Raw genomic sequence first — 24,293 nt, 5'->3', positions numbered from 1 at the left:
TCATAATTTATGTTAAATGTCATACACACACGTCATATAAAATAATAATTTTAAAATATAATTTTACTAACATATATTATTAAAATTAAATGTATGAAAATGTTATTTGAAACATAGTTTCACCCTCGTTCATGTACTTTTAATGCTACTATAAAAACTTTATTTATAAAATCAAAGTGTAGCTAGTTAGTATAACGAGATTATTGACTTAAACAAGGCAATAACGTTTTAAGTACATTTGTAGATCTTATTTACTGCTACGTCTACGTTGTTAAAACCTTTTTACGGTTGCTTTATTTTAATAACAATGGATAAAAATACAAAAAATCCAGCAAAATCGATTCCGGCTTTTTACGCTGGACAAAGTATACTTCTGACAGGCGCAACAGGTTTTTTGGGCAAAGTATATTTCGAAAAGATACTGCGATCTTGTCCGGATGTTCGAGAAATATTTATATTGATGCGTCCGAAAAAAGGACTGAATATTAACAAAAGACTCGAGAAAATATTAAAATTATCGGTAAGTTATTTATCAAAATAGATATCTTTTGCAACACACAGCATTTTATTAAAAATTGTTATAAAATTTCGATAAAAACTTTTAGATTATTTTTTATTATACTATATACCTATTTCAATCAAAATTAATTTTATAATTATAATAAAGATAAAAAAGTATGAGTTGAAACATTGAGAGAAATGTTTAGAATAATTATATGAATTGTAGATAAAGTGATTAAAAAATATTTTATAACTTTTGCGTAAAAGTATTTTACAGTTAAATATTATTATGCCAAATATTCTAACAAATACTATTTAGACATAATATTTTTTATTTCAGTTATACGATAAATTACGACAGGAGCAGCCTTTAAATTTTAAAAAATTAATTCCAATTTCTGGCGATACCAGTCAAGAAAATTTAGGTTTATCAGCTGCCGATAGACAAATGCTGATTGAAAGAGTAAATATAATAATTCATGCAGCCGCATCTGTGAAATTTAACGATACTTTAAAATACGCCATCCTTACTAATACCAGATCAACGAGAGATATATGTATCTTAGCCGAATGTATGAAGAATCTGATCGTAAGTGAATTCGAGGTTGATTCTGCATTCGCAATATTCATGAAAAAAATTCTCTCATTGTATTTCATTAAGTGAAATAGCTTACACTGAGTTTTTATTTAATTTGCGAAAGATACAGTAACATTGTCATTGCACATTTATTTTTAGAAATATGTTGTTCATAAGGTACATCTTTCTAGCTTAACATTTGAAATATATATACACTTGCATATATGTTATGTATATATTTACAAAAGACCTTATAAATATAAGAGATGTACATTGGTACCACTTCGTGTAAATTAATTTTTTATCGTGTTATTTACTTGAATATAGATTTTATAAAATAAAAAATTTAACTGCTTATTACTTTGAAACAAAATTTAATTATAATAATAATTATTTTAAAAAATTAAAAAAAAAGAAAATAGTCCATGTATTCTGCGTCCCGGAAAAAAATTTAAAATTAATGTCTGAAATTATGAGCATAGCTGTATGTTTTGCTGTGAACTCTTTATAGCTATAGTATTTTGACTAAAATACGATTGTATAATATTTATTTTTTTATCTGTTAAAGGCCTTAGTATATGTTAGCACAGCATATTCACATTTGGATAATCCATTTATAGAAGAAAAATTATATTCACCTGTAGATGATTGGAAAATGATAAAAATGGCTGAATCATTGGATGAGCATATCTTAAATATTTTTACAGCTAAGTAAGTGTATCAACCATAAATCAAATACATCATATGCTTATATAAATTTAAATGTGTCGATTAGAAAATATAAAATTATTCTCTTCTATTAATATTGTAATATTCCAATTATTTTCGATCATTTTTTCATTTCAATATTTTTGTTTGACATTGTGTGCAGATGTTTGAATAATATTCCCAACACTTACATATTTTCGAAAAACTTAGCGGAGAGTGTCATACAGGAATATTCTTTGTCCTTGCCTTGTGCGATTGTGAGACCTTCCATAGGTATGTATCTTTTTCTTTAATGTAAAAAACTTATTCTTTCCTTTTCTTTAATGTTAATTGTAATACACAAATAATGCGGAAAATATATATATTTATATTAAATTTAAAATCTTACAGATAACATAATAACAGATTACATCATTATTAAGCTTTTATATTAGTATTTAATAGTTAATATATAATATTATTTATAAACATATTGTTCATGAAATATTATTTAACAGCTTTTATATTAGTATTTAATAGTTAATATATAATATTATTTATAAACATATTGTTCATAAAATATTATTTAACATTAATGTTATTTACAACAATTTATTTAATTATTTTAAATAACAATTAAAATATTTCAATTTTATTAGTTGCTATATGTTAAAGATAGTAAATATGTTCTATGTACAAGAAGAGAGAGAGAGAGATGATATATGTAGCGCTTTTTATTATATATTATTATACAATACACAATATCGAAAATAATTTAATAATAATAATAAAAAATCTAAAAAATATTTTATTTGTTAGTGATAAATTCGTGGAAGAATCCAATCCCAGGATGGATTGATAGTTTTAATGGTCCAATAGGACTGCTGGTTGCTGGCGGAAAAGGATTAGTGCGAGTAGCATTAGCTAGCAACACTAGTTCAGAAAATTACATACCAGTAAATACTGTCATCAATACTATAATTCTTGTAACTTGGAAGCTTGGACTGACAACGTATGATCATCAATTTATACTTATCAATAACCATTTATACTTATAATAATTATATTTATCAATGCATCTCTTAATATATTTTATATTAATTTTTTCGTCATCTTTTTTTATATTAGTACATAGAGTTAAAAAATCACATATTTATTTTAAATTTAATTTATTTTTTCTGGAGTGGAATTAAAGTAAGATTTTAAAATTAATAAATATAAAAAAATTGATTAAATATAACTATACATTCTTAATGCTTATTAACTCATTAATTTATGTTAAAGTAAAATTTTTAATATTTTTCAATTATCTCGTAATTTATAATTCCGCATATACTTATTATAATATAAAATCTGATAATCTATAATATTTTTATAAACAATGCATGGATTAATTTATAATATAATTTATTATTAGTTTCACACCAACTTCTACATGTTTTGTTGTAAACTGCACTTTTCCGGATGAAAAAAATATATCCCTTAGGGAATTTTGCAACAAAGCATTCAAAGTTGCAGAGAAGATACCATTCGAAAGAATTGTATGGACACCTTCTACATTATTTACTGAAAATCATATTACGTACTATATGCTGACCATAATATTGCATGTCTTACCAGCTATATTACTAGATCTGATTTTAAAATTTTTGAGATATCGACCTATGTAAGTACCAAACAAATTAAATACTTTAAAATATATAAATTTATACAAGAAAGTGATTCTTTAATATTATATAATACATTTTACTTTTTAAAAAAATTTCAACGAAGAAGCATAAAAAGTTGAAAGTTTTACAAATAAATATAAACTTCAACATAGTATTAATTATATATTATTTTTCTGTGTGTAAAAAGAAATAAGATATGAAAAATATATGCCAATTCAGATAAAACGTTATTTAAAAAAAATTAATTCTTTTATTACATAATGTTTTAATATAAATATTAAAATTGTTATGTTTTATAATGGCAAATTTGTATAGGTTATTGGGACTGCAAGGAAAAATATATGCGTCCAATCGTGCTTTACAACATTTTATGTGTAACGAATGGGAATTTGAAAATACAAATAGTCGAGATCTAATGACACTGATACCATCTGATAATCGAGAAATATTTTCGATCGATCTTTATGATTTCGATATGAAACAGTATATCACGTAAATATAAATATACATATATACGTATATAGCTTGACTTTAATAGACTTAAAAATATTTATATTATATTTATAATTATATATCATAGATGTGTTGCTATCTTTTGATTATGTATCCTTATATTATTTATATTATTTGTGCCACAATTTTGATCATACACTACTATAAAAAAAACATAATAATAACAGGTAACATTTTCCATTCCAAAAACTTAAAAAGACAAACTTTCTCATTTAATGTATTCAATATACAAATTAATTAATTTAACATACGAACAAGTTAAACATAATGACGGGCGTATGATAAATAAATTAATAAATGTAACGATAAGTTAACTCTCCTAACAAATTTTTTTATAAATTCTTTGAATTTTTAATTGTTGAGAATACTTAATATAGTATATCGATCAAAATTTATAGCAAGTTAGTCAATAGTGATGCCTTTTCTTTGATATGTTTATATATATTGTATATATATATATATATATATATATATATATATATATATATATATAGGTAACAATGTATATAAGGTTAATAAGTTTAAATATTTATTTATAATAATTATAATATTAATATATATTTATTTTATCATTTTAAGGATTGGAATGATAGGGTGTAAAAAATATCTTCCTTCACGAAGATGTGGAAAATTTAAATAAAGCCAAAACTCATTTCAAAAGGTGCATGATGATGAGTTATCTTTAAAATATGTTGAAACACTGCTGTCATTTAAATATGAGATAGAACAATGTGGAAATTAAAATATAGTAAATTTGATGAAGCAATATAATTTTTTTTAGCAGAGCGTATATATAATTATATATTAGTTGAAAGTTACTTATGTAAATTATAGATAATTATTTTTATACAAAATTGTATAGGATGTATTTAATTACGCTCATTCTGTTAATATTTTAGAGTGAAGCTGTTTGTTTCAACATTGAGAATCATTATCGTTATTAGTATACTGTGGATGATGACCAAGTGGATATTCTCTTAAACATTTTAAATCACTTGATTTATAAAATTTATGGGATATGTTATAATTAAATCAATAAAAAATCATGGCTCTGTTATTATTTAATAATATAAAGGTTTCACTCATTATCAGTGAGCTTTGAGAGCCTGAGGCGCAGTAAACGGAGCGCAGCATTAAGTGAGAGCAAACGATTGAGAGTTATATTATTTAAAAAATCTCTAACATATAAAACAATGCATGTAAACAGAGTGATATGTGAATTTCTTTTTTTCACAATACCTTATGTATCTACCATTTCAGAACAATTTAAATTTATCATTAAAAGTTTACTGCGTCTATAGACTCGCATAGCAAGCTTACTGTTGTGAGACCTGTATATTATTTTTTTTAAATTTTCGATTGTCTATTATGTGCATAATTTTTAGTTTGCCGATTATTAATTATGTATGTAGGCGTATCTTTTATACTGAACTGTAGCCGTATCTTTTATCGAATATCGAATCGATCAATTAATTATTGATTATTGAAATGTAGGAATGCAGGAGAAGGCCGGATGAATTTAGTTGAATCAGGAAAAGAAGTCAGGTTCGGAAGATATATATATATATGTGTTTATTGCGAGTCGAAAACGTCTTCGCTGTCCAAGTCCCGTTTCTATTCTATCTTCCTTCCTGCCGCCTCGATATTAAAGATCTTCTGCCGGTTCGTGAGAGAATGCGTGCTTGTATCTCGATAAAACGCTCCGAAGATGATGTTCTCAACAATGATCGTTACTCAAAATCGCCGGTACTTATACCGCTCCTAATTTTATCCCTTCCCGTCAGGCTCGGGCCAATCGCTAAGCGACAGCTAAACTTTACTCGGATTTTGTTATTCGAACGGTCGCGTCTGTTATTTTCTAAGCCGATCGCTTTCTCTCACTGTCGCACACAGTATAATAAATACAAATAATCAAACCCGAGGACAAAACGACAAGACGCACTCGACAATAACGTGACAACGCGACACGTACAATACATCCTGAAAAATAATAATGATTGCACGCTTACATGTATGTCATTTTAATTTCTGAATTTTTGTTGTGTACCAGACAATACAATAAGTTCGTGTTTTGCACGCGTTATTGATATTACCCGTGAAAAAAATTTTTATTATATCTTTTAAAAATATTGGAAAAACATATGGCCTAACGTTACGATATTTAAATTAGAATCCTAAACTTATTGACAAAATTAATTATTGCAATTAGCAATTTAAATTCTTTAAAAAATGAAAGAGTCTGGTTAAAAATATAAAAAAATATTAACAGATTTGTTTTCCTTTTGATAAAAATGTGTTGGAAAAACACGTGACCTAATGTTAAGTTAATATATCTAAATGGGGACCCTAAAATAATGTAAAAATTAATTATACAATTATTTTAAATAATTGTATAATCATACATATAATCGTAAAATTATATGTAAAATATGTCCAGTTTTATATTTAATTATATAAATTTTTATATAAATTATAAGGGTTCATATATAATCATGTTATATTATATATGAAATATATATATTTATATAAAGAAATACTTATTTATTATATATATAAATTTATATAATTATATATAATTTATTTAATTATATAATTATATATAAAAAGCACTTTTATCTAATTATGTATGAACATATTTCATGTATACATATATAATTTTGCGATTATATGTATAATTTTATATATTTTTATATAATTTTATATTGTTATATATAAAAAAATTTATCCCGGGTATTTTAATTTTTTATTTTACAATTGTTAAGCTGTTAACCTTCACAATGACAGTTGCTTAATGCTATTAAAATAATATACAATGTTAATCGAAACAACCTATCAAGGCTGTGGCCTTTGAATGATTCAGGATTATTTTCTAGAATATGCGAACGACTATTTGAAAATCAATTAAGTGCCTAATAACATATAGAAATAAGGCTAACGTCAAAAGAATCGCATTGCTACCAAGTATAATATATAGCTTATCTTAAAAATTTTTCTGTTTTTGAATGATTTTTCTGTTAAAAGATATATTTCCGAAACTAAAGTCTTAATCGAAAATCGAACGACACTTTGCTTATGTAATGTGAGTATGTATAAGCTATCAATTGTGACTAGTTTGGAAATGATTGACGCAGTCAGTTCCGAGAACTCGAAAATTTGCATCCAAAATTGCGAAATTTTTCACATTTTATTTTAAAACTTTCAGCTTACAGATTTCACGTATACTTATACTTCGCACGCACACACTCAATGTGCTTTTGTTCCTTAAGGTGGCGATTCATATCGTACATATGTACGATTCGTATTCAATTGATGACTTCTGTAAGTACACTTTAATAGGAGATAAAATTAATGTTGAGGTGTGTGAGTAAAAAACTGTCACGATTGAACATATTTTGACAGTTTAAACGTGTCGAGAAGTTAATAGTGTAATATAAAATAATGAAGGCAAAGAAGATAAAGCGAAAAGAAGAAGAGGAAGAAGGAAGAATAGATTATAGAAAAAGGTGTGTATATCTTATATATGTACATACTATTATATTATAATAAAATATACAAATATAATATTATATTATATTATTAATATTATATTATAATTGTGTTAAATATCATTTATATATGTATACACACACACACACACACACACACACACACAAACACACACCAGGTAACAAATTGACGTCATTAAAGGTCAAAATGACGTCACTTGACTTGATTTTAGAACCAGTTTGTTTCTAGACAAACTTCGATTCGCCCTCTGCATTTTCAATTTAATATGGGAAGATATCAAATAAGATAAAAATTATGTAAAATTTTTAAAATTTTTACTTACTTTATAAACAAAACTAAGAATAAAATATGAAAAAAATTAAAATATAAATTCAAATAAACAAAACATTAATTTTTTGTACGTTTCTTTGGTACGTTTACAAATTAAGAAAGATATATTACAATGAAACAAAAGGTTAAACAGTTAAAAATAGTACTTGCGCGATTTTAAAACGGCACAATCTTTAATTATAATTTCGAAAATAAAAGACAAGTAACCAAATCATTTTGGGCATGGCGTTTCCTTCTCTTGTGGACTCTACTATCTATAAAATTAAAGTGTACAGCTACCGCTTAGTATAACGATATTGACTTAAAAAAGGCAATATCATTTCAAGTGCATTTGTAGAATTTATTTGCTGCTGCGTTTACATTGTTAATACCGTTTTGCTTTATTTTAACAACAATGGATAAAAATAATCCAGCAAAATCAATTTCGGCTTTTTACGCTGGACTAAGTATACTTTTGACAGATGCAACAGGTTTTTTGGGCAAAATATATTTCGAAAAGCTACTGCGATCTTGTCCGAATGTTCGAGAAATATTTATATTGATGCGTCCGAAAAAAGGACTGAGTCTTAACGAAAGACTCGAGAAAATATTAAACTTACCGGTAAGTTATTTATAAAATGGTGATATCTCTTGTAACACACAACATTTCTTTAAAAAATGTTATAACGTTTTGATAAGAAGAGTTTTTAGATTATTTTTTTATTATATTATATATGTCAATCAAAATCTTTCAATTTTTAATTGTTGATAATACTTAATATATAGTATATCAAAATTTATAGTAAGTTAGTCGACTTTAATGCTTTTTGTTTAATGTTTATATATACATTGGTAAAAATATATATAATGTTAATATTTACTAATAATATATAATAAGCTTAAAATATTTACTTATAATAATTATAATATTAATTTGTATTTATTTTATCATTTCAAGGAATGGATTGATAAGGTGGAAAAAATATCTTTTTCACGAAGATATGGAAACGTTAAATAAAGCCAAAACTTATTTTAAGAGATGCATGATGATGAGTTATTTTTAAAATATGTTGAAACACTGCTGTGTTATTTAAATATATAGTCAATTTAAAAAACAATTATCATTTTTTTAGCAGAGTGTATAATTATATATATATATATATATATATATATATATATATATTGTTGAATGTTATACTATAAAAACTATTTACAAGATATATTTGTGTGTGTAAAATGCATTTAATTATGCTTACTCTGTTGATATTTTAGAATGAAGCTGCTTGATGCAACATTAAAAATTATTATCGCTATTATTATACTGTCGATGATGACCAAGTGGATATTCTCTTAAACATTTTAAATCACTTGATTTATAAAATTTATACGCTATGTTAGAATTAAATATGTTATGTTATAATATAAAACAATAAATGTAAACAGAACGATGTGCGAATTTCTTTTTTCACGATATTTTATGTACCCACAATTTCGGAACAATTTAAATATATATTTAAAATTAACTGCATCTGTAGGTTCGCATAGCCAGCTTACTGAAACTTTTATATTATTTTAATTTTAATTTTGGAATGTCTATTATGTACATAATTTTAATTTACCAATTTTTAATTATGTATATCATTTTAATTTCTAAATATTTGTTATGAATCAAACAACACAAGTATGCGTGCTTTGCGCGCGTTATTGATATTACGCGGAAAATAATTTTTTATATATAATTATACGTATATAAATAATTGTATAATTATACATATAATCGTAAAAAATATTATATATGAAATATGTCTATCTTTATACATAATTATGTAAATTTTTATATAAAGAGTATATTATAAGAGTTCATATATAATCATGTCATATATAAAACATATATGTGTATGTATATATATATATATATATATATATATATATATATAAAGAATTACTTATTTATTATACATATATAAATTTAATTAATTATATATAAAAGGCACTTTTATCTAATTATGCGTGGACATATTTTATATATAATTTTGCGATTATATGTACAATTTTATATTTTTCTATATAATTTTATATTGTTATATATAAAAAAATTGTTTTCCCGAAGAATATATATTTTCTAATTTACTATTAAACTGTTAATCTTCACAATGACAGTTGCTTGATGCTATTAATATAACACATAATGTTAATCGAGACAACCTATCAAGACTTGTGGCCTTTGAATGACTTATGATTATTTTAGAAAGATGCGAATGTTTATTTGAAAATCAATTGAGTGCCATCAAGTATAGAAATAAGGCTCACGTCAAAAGTATCGCCGTTATCAAGTATATAGCTTAATATCCGAAATTTTTCTGTTTTTGAATGATTTTTCTGACAAGAGAGATATTTCCAAAACTAGAGCGGTAATAAAAAATCAAACGACACTTTGCTTATGTAATGTGAGTATATCAGCTTTCAGTTGTGACCAGTTTGGAAATACGATTGATGCAATCAGTTAAAGAGAAAAGTGTGTATTTTAAAATAATTTTACTAATACATATTATTAAAATTAAATGTATAAAAATTTTCAATAATTTTTTTTTTTTAATCTAAAAATATGCTATAATATATAATAATTAATATATGTCATAATATACAATTGAATTTAGCAAATAAATGTGTAACAAGTTCACAACTATAAACTTGGGATAACTAAGTTAGTAGATATTAAATTTATTCAATACTGCAATAAGTTGGCATAATAATTAAGCTATAGAACTATTTATCATTTTCTTTATTATATCTTCATCACTTATATTATTTAATTATTATATGTGTATTTTACGATACACACATGACGATATTTTAGTCAATTTGTTTCGATATAAATTCAGATATGTATTTGTTTAGACAAAATTGTTTAAAAATACAATAAGTAATTCATTACAGTAAATACTAAATCAAATATTGAAATTTAGACAAAAATTACATATTAAATATAGCATAAATTGCATAGTATCATTAATGGTTGTGTTGTTGATGAATCCTTCATATAATTGTCTGCATCGCGTTTTTCTTTCTTTATTCAGGTTTGATCGGTAACATTTTCGGTTATTTGATAAACATAGTTTCATCCTCTCGTTCATGTACCTTTGATTACTATTTATATAAAATCGAAGTGTAGCTACCGCTTATTAGTATAACGGATATATTGATTTAAAAGAAGCAATAACGTTTTAAGTACATTTGTAGATCTTATTTACTGCTACATCGACGTTGTTGATACCGTTCTACGATTGCTTTATTTTAATAATAATGGATAAAAATAATGCAGCAAAATCGATTCCGGCTTTTTACGCTGGACAAAGTATACTTTTGACAGGCGCAACAGGTTTCTTAGGCAAAGTATATTTCGAAAAGATACTGCGATGTTGTCCGGATGTTCGAGAAATATTTATATTGATGCGTCCGAAAAAAGGACTGAATATTAACGAAAGACTCGAGCAAATATTAAACTTACCGGTAAATTATTTATCAAAATGCATATCTCTTGCAACACACAGCATTTCTTTAAAAATTGTTATTAATTAACATTTTGATAAGAATAATTTTTAGATTATTTTTTATTATATTATATACGTCAATTAGAATTTATTTTATAATTATAATAAATTTGATAATAAAGTATATGAGATGAAACATTGAGTGAACGTATAGACTAATTATATGAATTGTAGATAAAGTGATTTAAAAATATTTTACAACTTTTGCGTAAAAGTATTTTACAGTTAAACATTATTATGCCAAATATTCTAACAAATACTATTTAGACATATTTTTATTTCAGTTATACGATAAATTACGACAGGAGCAGCCTTTAAATTTTAAGAAATTAATTCCAATTTTTGGCGATACCAGTCAAGAAAATTTAGGTTTATCAGCTGCCGATAGACAAATGCTGATTGAAAGAGTAAATATAATAATTCATGCAGCCGCATCCGTGAAATTTAACGATACTTTAAAATACGCCATCCTTACTAATACCAGATCAACGAGAGATATATGTATCTTAGCCAAATGTATGAAGAATCTGATCGTAAGTGAATTCGAGGTTAATTCTACATTCGCAATATTCATGAAAAAAATTCTTTCATTGTATTTCATTAAGTGAAATAGCTTACACTGAGTTTTTATTTAATTTGCGAAAGATACAGTAACATTGTCATTGCACATTTATTTCTAGATGTTTTTCTTGAGGTACATCTTTCAAGTTTAATATTTTAAAAATATGTATATATATGTATATATAATGTATATATTTACAAACATATTTTAAATAAGAGATGTTTCAATATCAATTAGTATAAATTAATTTTTTATCGTGTTATTTAAATAAATGTAGATTTTATTGAACAAGATATTTAACTGTTTATTACTTTCAGATAGAAAATAAAATATAATAATATAACTATTATATATATAAAACATTTAAAAAAGAGAAAATAGTCCATATATTTCACGTTCCGGAAAAACAAATTTAAATTTAAAATTGATATTTGAAATTATAAACGTGCCTTTATTTTATGCTCCCAATTCTCTAACTGTAGTATTTTGTGACTAAAATACGATTTTATAAGATAAATATTTTTATCTGTTAAAGGCCTTAGTATATATTAGCACAGCATATACACATTTGGATAATCCATTCATAGAAGAAAAATTATATTCACCTGTAGATGATTGGCGGAAAATGATCAAAATGGCTGAGTTATCGGATGAGCATATCTTAAATATTTTTACAACTAAGTAAGTGTATTAAACATAAATCAAATGTATGATACGCGTATGTAAATTTTAAATATGTATCAATTAGAAAATATAAAATTATTCTCTTCTATTAATATCGTAATATTTCAATTATTTTTTTGATCATTTTTTTAATTATATATTTTAACATTTTTGTTTGAAATTATGTGCAGATGTTTGAATAATATTCCCAACACTTACATATTCTCGAAAAACTTAGCGGAGAGTGTAATACAGGAATATTCTTTGTTCTTGCCTTGTGCGATTGTGAGACCGTCCATAGGTACGTAACTTTTTTCTTTAATGTTAAAAACTTTGTCTTTCCTTTTTTTTAATGTTAATTGTAATATACAAATAATGCGGAAAATACATGTATACATATATGCGTCTAAATTTTAAATCTTACAGATAACTTAATAACAGATTACAATAACATATTATTAAGATTTCTATTTGTATTTAACAGTTAAAATATTTTAATTCTATTATACTATAGATATATTCATATTCATATTCATATTCTATTATACTATATATGTTAGATAGTAAATACGATTTATGTACAAGGAGAGAATGAATATATATGTATATATAGCTCTTTTTATTATATATTATAATAATATATATAATAATTTAATAATAATCATAAACCAAAAATATTTAATTTGTTAGATGCATCGTCGTGGAAGGATCCAATCCCAGGATGGATTGATACTTTTAATGGTCCATTTGGACTAATGATTGCTGGCGGAAAAGGATTAGTGCGAGTAGCATTAGCTAGTAACAGTATTTCACAAAATAACATACCAGTAGATACTGTCATCAATACTATAATTCTTGTAACTTGGAAGCTTGGATTGACAACGTATGTTCAATTTATATTTATAAATTAATTTTAACTTATGTACATTTATACTTATCATTGCATCTCTTATTATATTATATTTATATTTATTTCGTTTTTTTGTATTAGAATTTACAGTTAAAAAATCACATATTTATTCTTAATTGAATTCATTTTTTCTGGAGTGGAATTAAACTAAAATTTTAAAAAAATCATATAAACAAATTTTTTAAATATATTCACATTATCACAGCTTAACTTATTAAAATGTGTTAAAATTTTTAATATTGTTTAATTATCGTAATTTCAGCATACTTATAATATAAAATTTTATAATCTATAATATTTATATAAACAAGACGTTGATTAATTTATAATATAATCTATTATTAGTGTCACACCAGCTTCTACATGTTTTGTTGTAAACTGTACTTTTCCGGATGAAAAAAATATATCCCTTAGGGAACTTTGCAACATAGGATTCAAAGTTGCAGAGAAGATACCATTCGAAAGAATTGTATGGACTCCTTATACATTATTTACTGAAAATCATGTTACGTACTATGTACTGACCATAATATGGCATGTCTTACCAGCTATATTACTAGATCTGATTTTAAAATTTTTGAGATATCGACCTATGTATGTATCAAACAAATTAAATACTTTAAAATATGTAAATTTATACAAGAAAGTGATTCTTTAATATTATATAATACATTTTACTTTTCAAAGAAAAATTCAACGAAAAAACATAAAAATTTGAAAGTTTCACAAATAACTATAAACTGCAACATAGTATATATTATATATTACTTTTTTGTGTGTAAAAAGAAATAAATTATGAATAAAAACATATGTTAATTCAGATAAAAAGTTATTCTAAAAAATTTAGTTCTTTTATTATATTATATTTTAATATAAATATTAAAATTGTTATATATGTTTCATAATGGCAAATATATATAGGGTATTGGGACTGCAAAGAAAAATATATGTGGCCAATCGTGCTTTACTACATTTTATGATTAACGAATGGAAATTTGATAATACAAATAGTCGAGATCTAATGACACTGATACCATCTGATAATCGAGAAATATTCTCGATCGATCTTTCTGATTTTGATATGAAACAGTATATCACGTAAATATAAATATACATATACGTATATAGTTTGACTTTAATAGACTTAAAAATATTTGTATTTATAATTGTATATATCATAGATGTTGCTATTTTTTGATTATATATTTTTATATTATTTATATTATTTGTGTCACAATTTGATCATACACTACTATAAAAAAAAAATAATAATAACAGGTAACATTTTCCATTCCAAAAAGTTATAGAGAAAAATTTTCTCATTTAAAGTATTCAATATACAAATTAATTAATTTAACATACAAACAAGTTAAACATAATGGCAGGCGTATGATAAATAAATTAATAAATGCAACAATAAGTTAACTCTCCTAACAGATTTTTTGATAAATTCTATGAATTTTTAATTGTTGAGAATACTTAATATAGTATATAGGTCAAAATTTATAGCAAGGTAGTCAATAGTGATGCCATTTCTTTGACATGTTTATATATATATATATATATATATATATATATATATATAGATAACAATGTATATAAGGTTAATAAATTTAAATATTTATTTATAATAATTGTAATATTAATTTATTTTTATTTTATTATTTCAAGAGATGGAATCAAAGGGTGTAAAAAATATCTTCTTCACGAAGATGTGGAAAATTTAAATAAAGCCAAAACTCATTTTAAAAGGTGCATGATGATGACTTATTTTTAAAATATGTTGAAACATTGCTGTCATTTAAATATGAGATAGAATGATGTAAAAATTAAAATATAGTAAATTTAAGAAGGAATTATATTTTTAACAGAGTGTATATTTAATTATATATTGTTGAAAGTTACTATATAAATTATAAATAATTATTTTTATACAAAATTTTATTGTTGCATTTAATTACGCTTATTCTGTTAATATTTTAGAATGAAGCTGTTTGTTTCAACATTGAATATTATTATCGTTATTACTATACTGTGGATGATGACCAAGTGGATATTCTTTTAAACATTTTAAATTACTTGATTTATAAAATTTATGCGCTATGTTAGAATTAAATATGTTATGTTATAATATAAAACAATAAATGTAAACAGAACGATGTGCGAATTTCTTTTTTCACGATATTTTATGTACCCACAATTTCGGAACAATTTAAATATATATTTAAAATTAACTGCATCTGTAGGTTCGCATAGCCAGCTTACTGAAACTTTTATATTATTTTAATTTTAATTTTGGAATGTCTATTATGTACATAATTTTAATTTACCAATTTTTAATTATGTATATCATTTTAATTTCTAAATATTTGTTGTGAATCAAACAACACAAGTATGCGTGCTTTGCGCGCGTTATTGATATTACGCGGAAAATAATTTTTTATATATAATTATATATAAATAATTGTAGGTAAAATTATACATATAATCGTAAAAAATATTATATATGAAATATGTCTATCTTTATACATAATTATGTAAAATTTTATATAAAGAGTATATTATAAGAGTTCATATATAATCATGTCATATATGAAACATATATATGTATATATATATATATATATATATATATATATATATATAAAATTACTTATTTTTTTACATATTATACATATATAAATTTATATAATTATATATAAAAGGCACTTTTATCTAATTATGCGTGGACATATTTTATATATAATTTTGCGATTATATGTACAATTTTATATTTTTCTATATAATTTTATATTGTTATATATAAAAAAATTTATCTTGGGTATTTTAATTTTTTATTTTACAACTGTTAAGCTGTTAACCTTCACAATAGCAGTTGCTTGTTGCAATATTAAATAATATACAATATTAATCGAAACAACCTATATCAAGGCATGTGGCCTTTGAATGACTCAGGATTATTTTATAGAATATGCGAATGACTGAAAATCAATTGAGTGCCATCAAGTATAGAAATAAGGCTCACGTCAAAAGTATCGCGCCGTTATCAAATGTACAGCTTAATATCCGAAATTGTTCTCTTTTTGAATAATTTTTCTGTCAAAAGAGATATTTCCAAAACTAGAGCGGTAATCGAAAATCGACCGACAATTTGCTGATGTAATGTAAGTATATCAGTTTTCAGTTGCGACTAGTTTGGAAATGCGATTGATGCAATCAGTTAGAGAGAAAAGTGTGTATTTTAAAATAATTTTACTAATACATATTATTAAAATTAAATGTATAAAAATTTCCAATAATGTATTTTTTTTAATCTAAAAATATGCTATAATATATAATAATTAATATATGTCATAATATACAATTGGACTTAGCAAACAAATTCACAACTATAAACTTGGGATAACTAAGTTAGTGGATATTAAATTTATTCAATACTGCAATAAGTTGGCATAATAATTAAGCTATAAAACTATTTATCATTTCTTTTATTACATCTTTATTACTTATATTTTTTAATTATTATATGTGTATTTTACGATACACACATGACGATATTTTAGTCAATTTGTTTCGATATAAATTCAGATATGTATGTGTTTAGACAAAATTGTTTAAAAATACAATAAGTAATTTATTACAGTAAATACTAAATCAAATATTGAACTTTAGACAAAAATTACATATTAAATATAGCATAAATTGCATAGTATCATTAATGGTTGTGTTGTTGATGAATCCTTCATATAATTGTCTGCATCGCATTTTTCTTTCTTTATTCAGCTTTGATCTGTAGCATTTTCGGTTATTTGATAAACATAGTTTCATCCTCTCGTTTATGTACCTTTGATTACTATTTATATAAAATCGAAGTGTAGCTACCGCTTATTAGTATAACGAAATATTAATTTAAAAGAAGCAATAACGTTTTAAGTACATTTGTAGATCTTATTTACTGCTACATCGACGTTGTTGATACCGTTCTACGATTGCTTTATTTTAATAATAATGGATAAAAATAATGCAGCAAAATCGATTCCGGCTTTTTACGCTGGACAAAGTATACTTTTGACAGGCGCAACAGGTTTTTTGGGCAAAGTATATTTCGAAAAGATACTGCGATCTTGTCCGGATGTTCGAGAAATATTTATATTGATGCGTCCGAAAAAAGGACTAAATATTAACGAAAGACTCGAGCAAATATTAAACTTACCGGTAAGTTATTTATCAAAATGCATATCTCTTGCAACACACAGCATTTCTTTAAAAATTGTTATTAATTAACATTTTGATAAGAATAATTTTTAGATTATATTTTATTATATTACTATATATACGTCAATTATAATTAATTTTATAATTATAATAAATTTGATAAAAAAGTGTATGAGATGAAACATTGAGAGAAACGTATAAAGTAATTATATGAATTGTAGATAAAGTAATTAAAAAATATTTTACAACTTTTGCGTAAAAGTATTTTACAGTTAAACATTATTATGCCAAATATTCTAACAAATACTATTTAGACATAATATTTTTATTTCAGTTATACGATAAATTACGACAAGAGCAGCCTTTACATTTTAAGAAATTAATTCCAATTTCTGGCGATACCAGACAAGAAAATTTAGGTTTATCAGCTGCCGATAGACAAATGCTGATTGAAAGAGTAAATATAATAATTCATGCAGCCGCATCCGTGAAATTTAACGATACTTTAAAATACGCCATCCTTACTAATACTAGATCAACGAGAGATATATGTATCTTAGCCGAATGTGTGAAGAATCTAATCGTAAGTAAATTCAAGGTTGATTCTACATTCGCAATATTCCTGAAAAAAATTCCCTCGTTGTATTTTATTAAGTGAAATAGCTTACATTGGGTTTTTATTTAATTTGTGATGTAGTAATATTTTCATTGCACATTTATTTCTAGATATTTTTCTTGAGGTACATCTTTCTAGCTTAACATGTGAAATATATATACACATATGTTATGTATATATTTACAAAAAATATTATAAATATAAGAAATGTACATTGGTACCAATTAGTATAAATTATTTTTTTATCGTATTATTTAATTAAATGTAGATTTTATTCAATAAGAAATTTAACTAGTTATTACTTTGAAGCAGAAAATTAATTATAATCTGTCTGAAATTATGAACACAGCTATATGTTTTGCTATGAACTCTATATAACTATAGTATTTTGACTAAAGTACGATTGTATAATATTAATTTTTTTATCTGTTAAAGGCCTTAGTATATGTTAGCACAGCATATTCACATTTGGATAATCCATTTATAGAAGAAAAATTATATTCACCTGTAGATGATTGGCGGAAAATGATAAAAATGGCTGAATCATTGGATGAGCATATCTTAAATATTTTTACAGCTAAGTAAGTGTATCAACCATAAATCAAATACATCATATGCTTATATAAATTTAAATGTGTCAATTAGAAAATATAAAATTATTCTCTTCTATTAATATTGTAATATTCCAATTATTTTCGATCATTTTTTCATGATTTATTTCAATATTTCTGTTTAACATTATGTGCAGATGTTTGAATAATATTCCCAACACTTACATATTTTCGAAAAACTTAACGGAGAGTGTAATACAGGAATATTCTTTGTCCTTGCCTTGTGCAATTGTGAGACCTTCCATAGGTATGTATTTTTTTTTTTTTTCATGTAAAAAACTTATTCTTTCCTTTTCTTTAATGTTAATTGTAATATACAATTAATGCGGAAAATATATATATTTATATTAAATTTAAAATCTTACAGATAACATAATAACAGATTACATCATTATTAAGCTTTTATATTAATATTTAATAGTTAATATATAATATTATTTATAAACATATTGTTCATGAAATATTATTTAACAATAATCTCAGAAATAAATATTTTTATCGGGTCTCAATATAAAGAATATAAATATAATGTTTTCTAAATCGGCCAACAGTGCCAAAGCACGAAAAATTAATTATTCGGAACTGTATCTCTTGGTTTGAGATCACAAAGTTCCATATATAAATTAATCTCGAAACTTACATATGGAGAAATAGGCGCGAAAAATATAGGTCCAAAAAGTCGCTGAAGCGGGAATCGATTCTGCGTCTTTCACTTTCCGGACGACTGATCTTACCAATTAAGCTATTCAGACCCTATTTAACAATAATGTTATTTACAACAATTTATTTAATTATTTTAAATAACAATTAAAATATTTCAATTTTACTAGTTGCTATATGTTATAGATAGTAAATATGTTTTATGTACAAGGAGAGAGAGAGAGAGAGAGAGAGAGAGAGAGAAGATATATGTAGCGCTTTTTATTATATATTACAATACACAATATCGAAAATAATTTAATAATAATAATAAAAAATCTAAAAAATATTTCATTTGTTAGTGATGAATTCGTGGAAGGATCCAATTCCAGGATGGATCGATACTTTTAATGGTCCAATAGGCCTGATGGTTGCTGGCGGAAAGGGATTACTACGAGTATTATTTGCTAGTAACTATATTTCACAAAATTACGTACCAGTAGATACTGTCGTCAATACTATAATTCTTGTAACTTGGAAGCTTGGATTGACAACGTATGATCATCAATTTTTACTTATCAATAACAATTTATACTTATAATATTTATATTTATCAATGTATCTCTTAATATATTTTATATTTATTTTTTTCGTTATTTTTTTTTTATATTAGAACATAGAGTTAAAAAATCACATAATTATTTTAAGTTTAATTTATTTTATCTGGAGTGGAATTAAAGTAAGATTTTAAAAATAATAAATATAAAAAAATTGATTAAATATAACTATACATTCTTAATGCTTATTAATTTATGTTAAAGTAAAATTTTTAATATTCTTCAATTATCTCGTAATTTATAATTCCGCATATACTTATAATATAAAATCTGATAATCTATAATATTTTTATAAACAATGCATGGATTAATTTATAATATAATTTATTATTAGTTTCACACCAGCTTCTACATGTTTTGTTGTAAACTGTACTTTTCCGGATGAAAAAAATATATCCCTTAGGGAATTTTGCAATTTGGAATTTAAACTTTCGGAGAACGTACCACTGGATGGAATTGTTTGGAAACCTAATACATTATTTACTGAAAGTTATGTTATGGGCTATGTACTGACAATAGCGTTGCATATCTTACCAGCTATATTAATAGATCTGGTTTTAAAATTTTTGAGATATCGACCTATGTAAGTACCAAACAAATTAAATACTATAAAATATATAAATTTATACAAGAAAGTGATTCTTTAATATTATATAATACATTTTACTTTTCAAAATAATTTCAACGCGAAGAAGCATAAAAATTTGAAAGTTTTACAAATAAATATAAACTTCAACATAGTATAAATTATATATTACGTTTCTGTGTAAAAAGAAATGAGGTATGAAAAATATATGCCAATTCAGATAAAACGTTATTAAAAAAAATTAATTCTTTTATTACATAATGTTTTAATATAAATATTAAAATTGTTATGTTTCATAATGGCAAATATATAGGGTATTGGAACTGCAAAGAAAAATATATGTGTCCAATCGTGCTTTACTACATTTTATGATTAACGAATGGAAATTTGATAATACAAATAGTCAAGATTTAATGGCACTGATATCATCTGATGATCGAGAAACATTCTCGATCGAGTTATCTAATTTGGATTTTGAACAGAGTATCAGGTAAATATTAATAATATACATATATATGCATATATATCTTGACTTTAATAGACTTAAAAAAAATTTATATTTAAAAATGTATATATATCATAGATGTTACTATCTTTTGATTATGTATCATTATATTATTTATATTATTTGTATCACAATATGATATAATGCACTACTAAAAAAGAGAGAGAGAGAAAAAAAAAAATTTTTTAATTTGAAGTAATCAATATACATATTAATTGATTTAACATATATATAAACAAGTTTAATATAATGGCGGGCTTATAATAAGTATGTACATCAATAAATGTAACAATAAGTATTAATTCTCCTAACAGATTTTTTATAAAATCTTTCAATTTTAAATTGTTGATAATACTTAATATATAGTATATCAAAATTTATAGCAAGTTAATCGACTTGGATACTTTTTTTTATATGTTTATATATACATTGATAAGAATATAAATAATGTTAATAAGCTTAAAATATTTATTTATAATAATTATATTATTAATTTGCATTTATTTTATCATTTCAAGGAATGGATTGATAGGATGTAAAAAATATCTTCTTTACGAAGATATGAAAAAGTTAGATAAAGCCAAAACTCATTATAAAAGGTGATGATGAGTTATTTTTAAAATATGTTGAAACATTTCTGTATCATTTAAATGTATAGTAAATTTAAGAAACAATTATCATTTTTTGTTGAGCAGATAAGTATATACATATATATATATATATTTTTTTTAAATTATATATATTATATATATACTCTTAAATTATATATATTATATATATACTCTTAAATTATATATATACATATATATATATATATATATATATATATATATATATAATTATATATATTGTTGAACGTTATGCTATGAAAATTGTAGATAATTATTTACAAGATATATTTGTGTGTAAGATGCATTTAATTATTCTTATTCTGTTAATATTTTAGAATGAAGCTGCTTGATGCAACAGTAAAAATTATTATCACTATTACTCTCCTGTGGATGATGACCAAGTGGATATTATTTTCAACATTTTAGATTACTAATTTAAAAAATTTATGCAATATATATATGTTATAAATCTGAGTAAAATATCACGCCAATATCTTGAAAATATTAGAGGTACGATAAAATGTTTCACACAAAAGTTGTGTGGCTTCGAAGGGAATATATAATATATGAAGATCACCTTAAATTTTTTAAATGGAATCCCTTGTTTTTTATTACATATTCTTTGTTGCTTATCTCAACAGTTTTCCAAAATCCTAGAATATAAGTATTTTTTCATGGAGTACTCTTTTATAAGATTTAAAGCTAACAATTTTTTGGCATAAGATATATATATATATATATATATATTATATATATCTTTTATAAAATATTCATTTTTCAATAATTATACCTTAATACTTTTTTGCACAATATATAATATAAGAACAAGAAAACAGATAATTGTTTAAGAAAATATGTAATATATTCAATATGCAGCTGCATATTTTTTTTAAATAAGTAATTATATGTATTTTTCTACACAAATTTATTGGTCTCATTATTCCGTACAAAAAAGTAAAAGTTATATGATTACCGAAAATGGAATATTTTACAAGATATTTTACATTTATGTCAAAAAATTGTTAGCTTCAAACCTTGTTTAGAACTTAAAGAGTATATACTAGCCCATGAAGAAATACTTTATTATAGGATTTTGGAAAGTTCTCGAGATAAGCTATAAGAATAACATGTAATAAAAAATAGGGGGTTTCATTCAAAAAATTCAAGGTGACCTTCATGTGACCTACAAACGACTATCCAAGGTCAAACCAGTAACACCATCTTATTATGTCCCCCTCGAAGTCAAACATTTTTTCGAGATATTTGCGTGGATAATTTAAAATAAGACACCCTATATATTTAATTTAATTATATATCTATAATTATATGTAATATATAACAAGATATAATTTATATATATTGTTATTTTGTAAAATATGCATATATAAATTTTGGTGTATATGGTTATATTTGGTGTATAATTGTTGATAATACTTAATATATAGTATGTCAAAATTTATAGTAAGTTAGTCGACTTTAATGCTTTTTGTTTAATGTTTATATATACATTGGTAAAAATATATATAATGTTAATATTTACTTATAATATATAATAAGCTTAAAATATTTACTTATAATAATTATAATATTAATTTGTAGTTATTTTATCATTTCAAGGAATGGACTGATAGGGTGGAAAAAATATCTCTTTCACGAAGATATGGAAACGTTAGATAAAGCCAAAACTTATTTTAAGAGGTGCATGATAATGAGTTATTTTTAAAATATGTTAAAACATTGCTGTGTCATTTAAATATATAGTCAATTTAAGAAACAATTATCATTTTTTGTTGAGCAGAGTGTATAATTATATATATATATATATATATATATATATATATATATATAATTCAGGATGTATATATATATATATATATATAATTCAGGATATATATATATATATATATATATATATATATTGATGAATGTTATACTATAAAAAATGTGGATAACTATTTACAAGATATATTTGTAAGATGCATTTAATTATGCTTACTCTGTTAATATTTTAGAATGAAGCTGCTTCATGCAACATTAAAAATAATTATCGCTATTATTATACTGTGAATGATGACCAAGTGGATATTTTTTTAAACATTTTAAATCACTTGATTTATAAATTTTATGCGCTATGTTAAAATTAAATATGTTATGTTATAATATAAAATAATAAATGTAAACAGAACGATGTGCGAATTTCTTTTTTCACGATATTTTATGTACCTACAATTTCGGAACAATTTAAATATATCTTTAAAATAAACTGCATCTGTAGATTCGCATTTTAATTTCTAAATATTTGTTATGAATCAAACAACACAAGTATGCGTGCTTTGCGCGCGTTATTGATATTACGCGGAAAATAATTTTTTATATATAATTATACGTATATAAATAATTGTATAATTATACATATAATCGTAAAAAATATTATATATGAAAT

General features: G+C 23.6%; 3 protein-coding genes and 1 long non-coding RNA gene across 8 annotated transcripts; all 4 read left to right on the top strand.

Moving 5' to 3' along the window:
- The first annotated feature begins 307 nt into the window (after positions 1-307).
- LOC114938962 (fatty acyl-CoA reductase 1-like) lies at positions 308-5,013 on the top strand. The gene is given in 10 exon segments (XM_085480503.1): positions 308-520; positions 842-1,090; positions 1,647-1,789; positions 1,950-2,059; positions 2,585-2,777; positions 3,183-3,431; positions 3,751-3,927; positions 4,528-4,558; positions 4,560-4,609; positions 4,848-5,013. Coding segments are annotated over 10 exon segments (1,497 nt in total). The 3' UTR covers positions 4,930-5,013.
- A 1,832-nt stretch (positions 5,014-6,845) lies between these two features.
- On the top strand, positions 6,846-9,025 carry LOC146724087 (uncharacterized). Of its 2 annotated transcripts, none has more exons than XR_014924227.1 (5): positions 6,846-7,027; positions 7,151-7,266; positions 7,348-7,451; positions 8,199-8,386; positions 8,723-9,025. It is a non-coding gene; the product is annotated as an uncharacterized LOC146724087 (long non-coding RNA). The 2 variants fall into 2 exon arrangements; XR_014924226.1 differs by having other exon boundaries at positions 6,850-7,027; positions 8,247-8,386; positions 8,723-9,022.
- A 1,002-nt stretch (positions 9,026-10,027) lies between these two features.
- Positions 10,028-15,606, top strand: LOC114938961 (fatty acyl-CoA reductase 1-like). 2 transcript variants are annotated; one of them, XM_029313146.2, is made up of 10 exons: positions 10,028-10,211; positions 11,005-11,274; positions 11,600-11,848; positions 12,413-12,558; positions 12,732-12,841; positions 13,231-13,423; positions 13,796-14,044; positions 14,372-14,548; positions 15,122-15,202; positions 15,434-15,606. In XM_029313146.2, the coding sequence occupies exons 2-10, from the start codon at positions 11,068-11,070 to the stop codon at positions 15,513-15,515; spliced, it is 1,494 nt and encodes a 497-aa protein (XP_029168979.2). In that variant the 5' UTR covers positions 10,028-10,211; positions 11,005-11,067; the 3' UTR covers positions 15,516-15,606. The 2 variants fall into 2 exon arrangements, with proteins under 2 accessions (XP_029168979.2, XP_029168978.2); XM_029313145.2 differs by having other exon boundaries at positions 10,028-10,279.
- Positions 15,607-16,449: 843 nt separating this feature from the next.
- On the top strand, positions 16,450-24,038 carry LOC114938976 (fatty acyl-CoA reductase 1-like). 3 transcript variants are annotated; one of them, XR_014924215.1, is made up of 11 exons: positions 16,450-16,614; positions 17,396-17,665; positions 18,000-18,248; positions 18,717-18,862; positions 19,030-19,139; positions 19,894-20,086; positions 20,483-20,731; positions 21,048-21,224; positions 21,758-21,838; positions 22,186-22,360; positions 23,450-24,038. XR_014924215.1 is itself a non-coding variant. In XM_029313172.2 (10 exons), exons 2-10 carry the CDS (start codon positions 17,459-17,461, stop codon positions 22,274-22,276), a joined length of 1,503 nt encoding a protein of 500 aa, XP_029169005.1. In that variant the 5' UTR covers positions 16,450-16,614; positions 17,396-17,458; the 3' UTR covers positions 22,277-24,038. The 3 variants fall into 3 exon arrangements, 2 of the variants coding, with proteins under 2 accessions (XP_029169005.1, XP_085336628.1); XM_029313172.2 differs by having other exon boundaries at positions 22,186-24,038; XM_085480502.1 differs by lacking the exons at positions 22,186-22,360; positions 23,450-24,038 and having other exon boundaries at positions 21,758-21,842.
- The last annotated feature ends 255 nt before the right edge of the window (positions 24,039-24,293 follow it).

The sequence above is a fragment of the Nylanderia fulva genome, unplaced genomic scaffold (assembly GCF_048542155.1).
Source record: "Nylanderia fulva isolate GAGA-0341 unplaced genomic scaffold, ASM4854215v1 Scaffold15, whole genome shotgun sequence".
NCBI lineage: Eukaryota > Metazoa > Arthropoda > Insecta > Hymenoptera > Formicidae > Nylanderia > Nylanderia fulva.
This window is presented reverse-complemented; position numbering and strand designations above follow the sequence as displayed.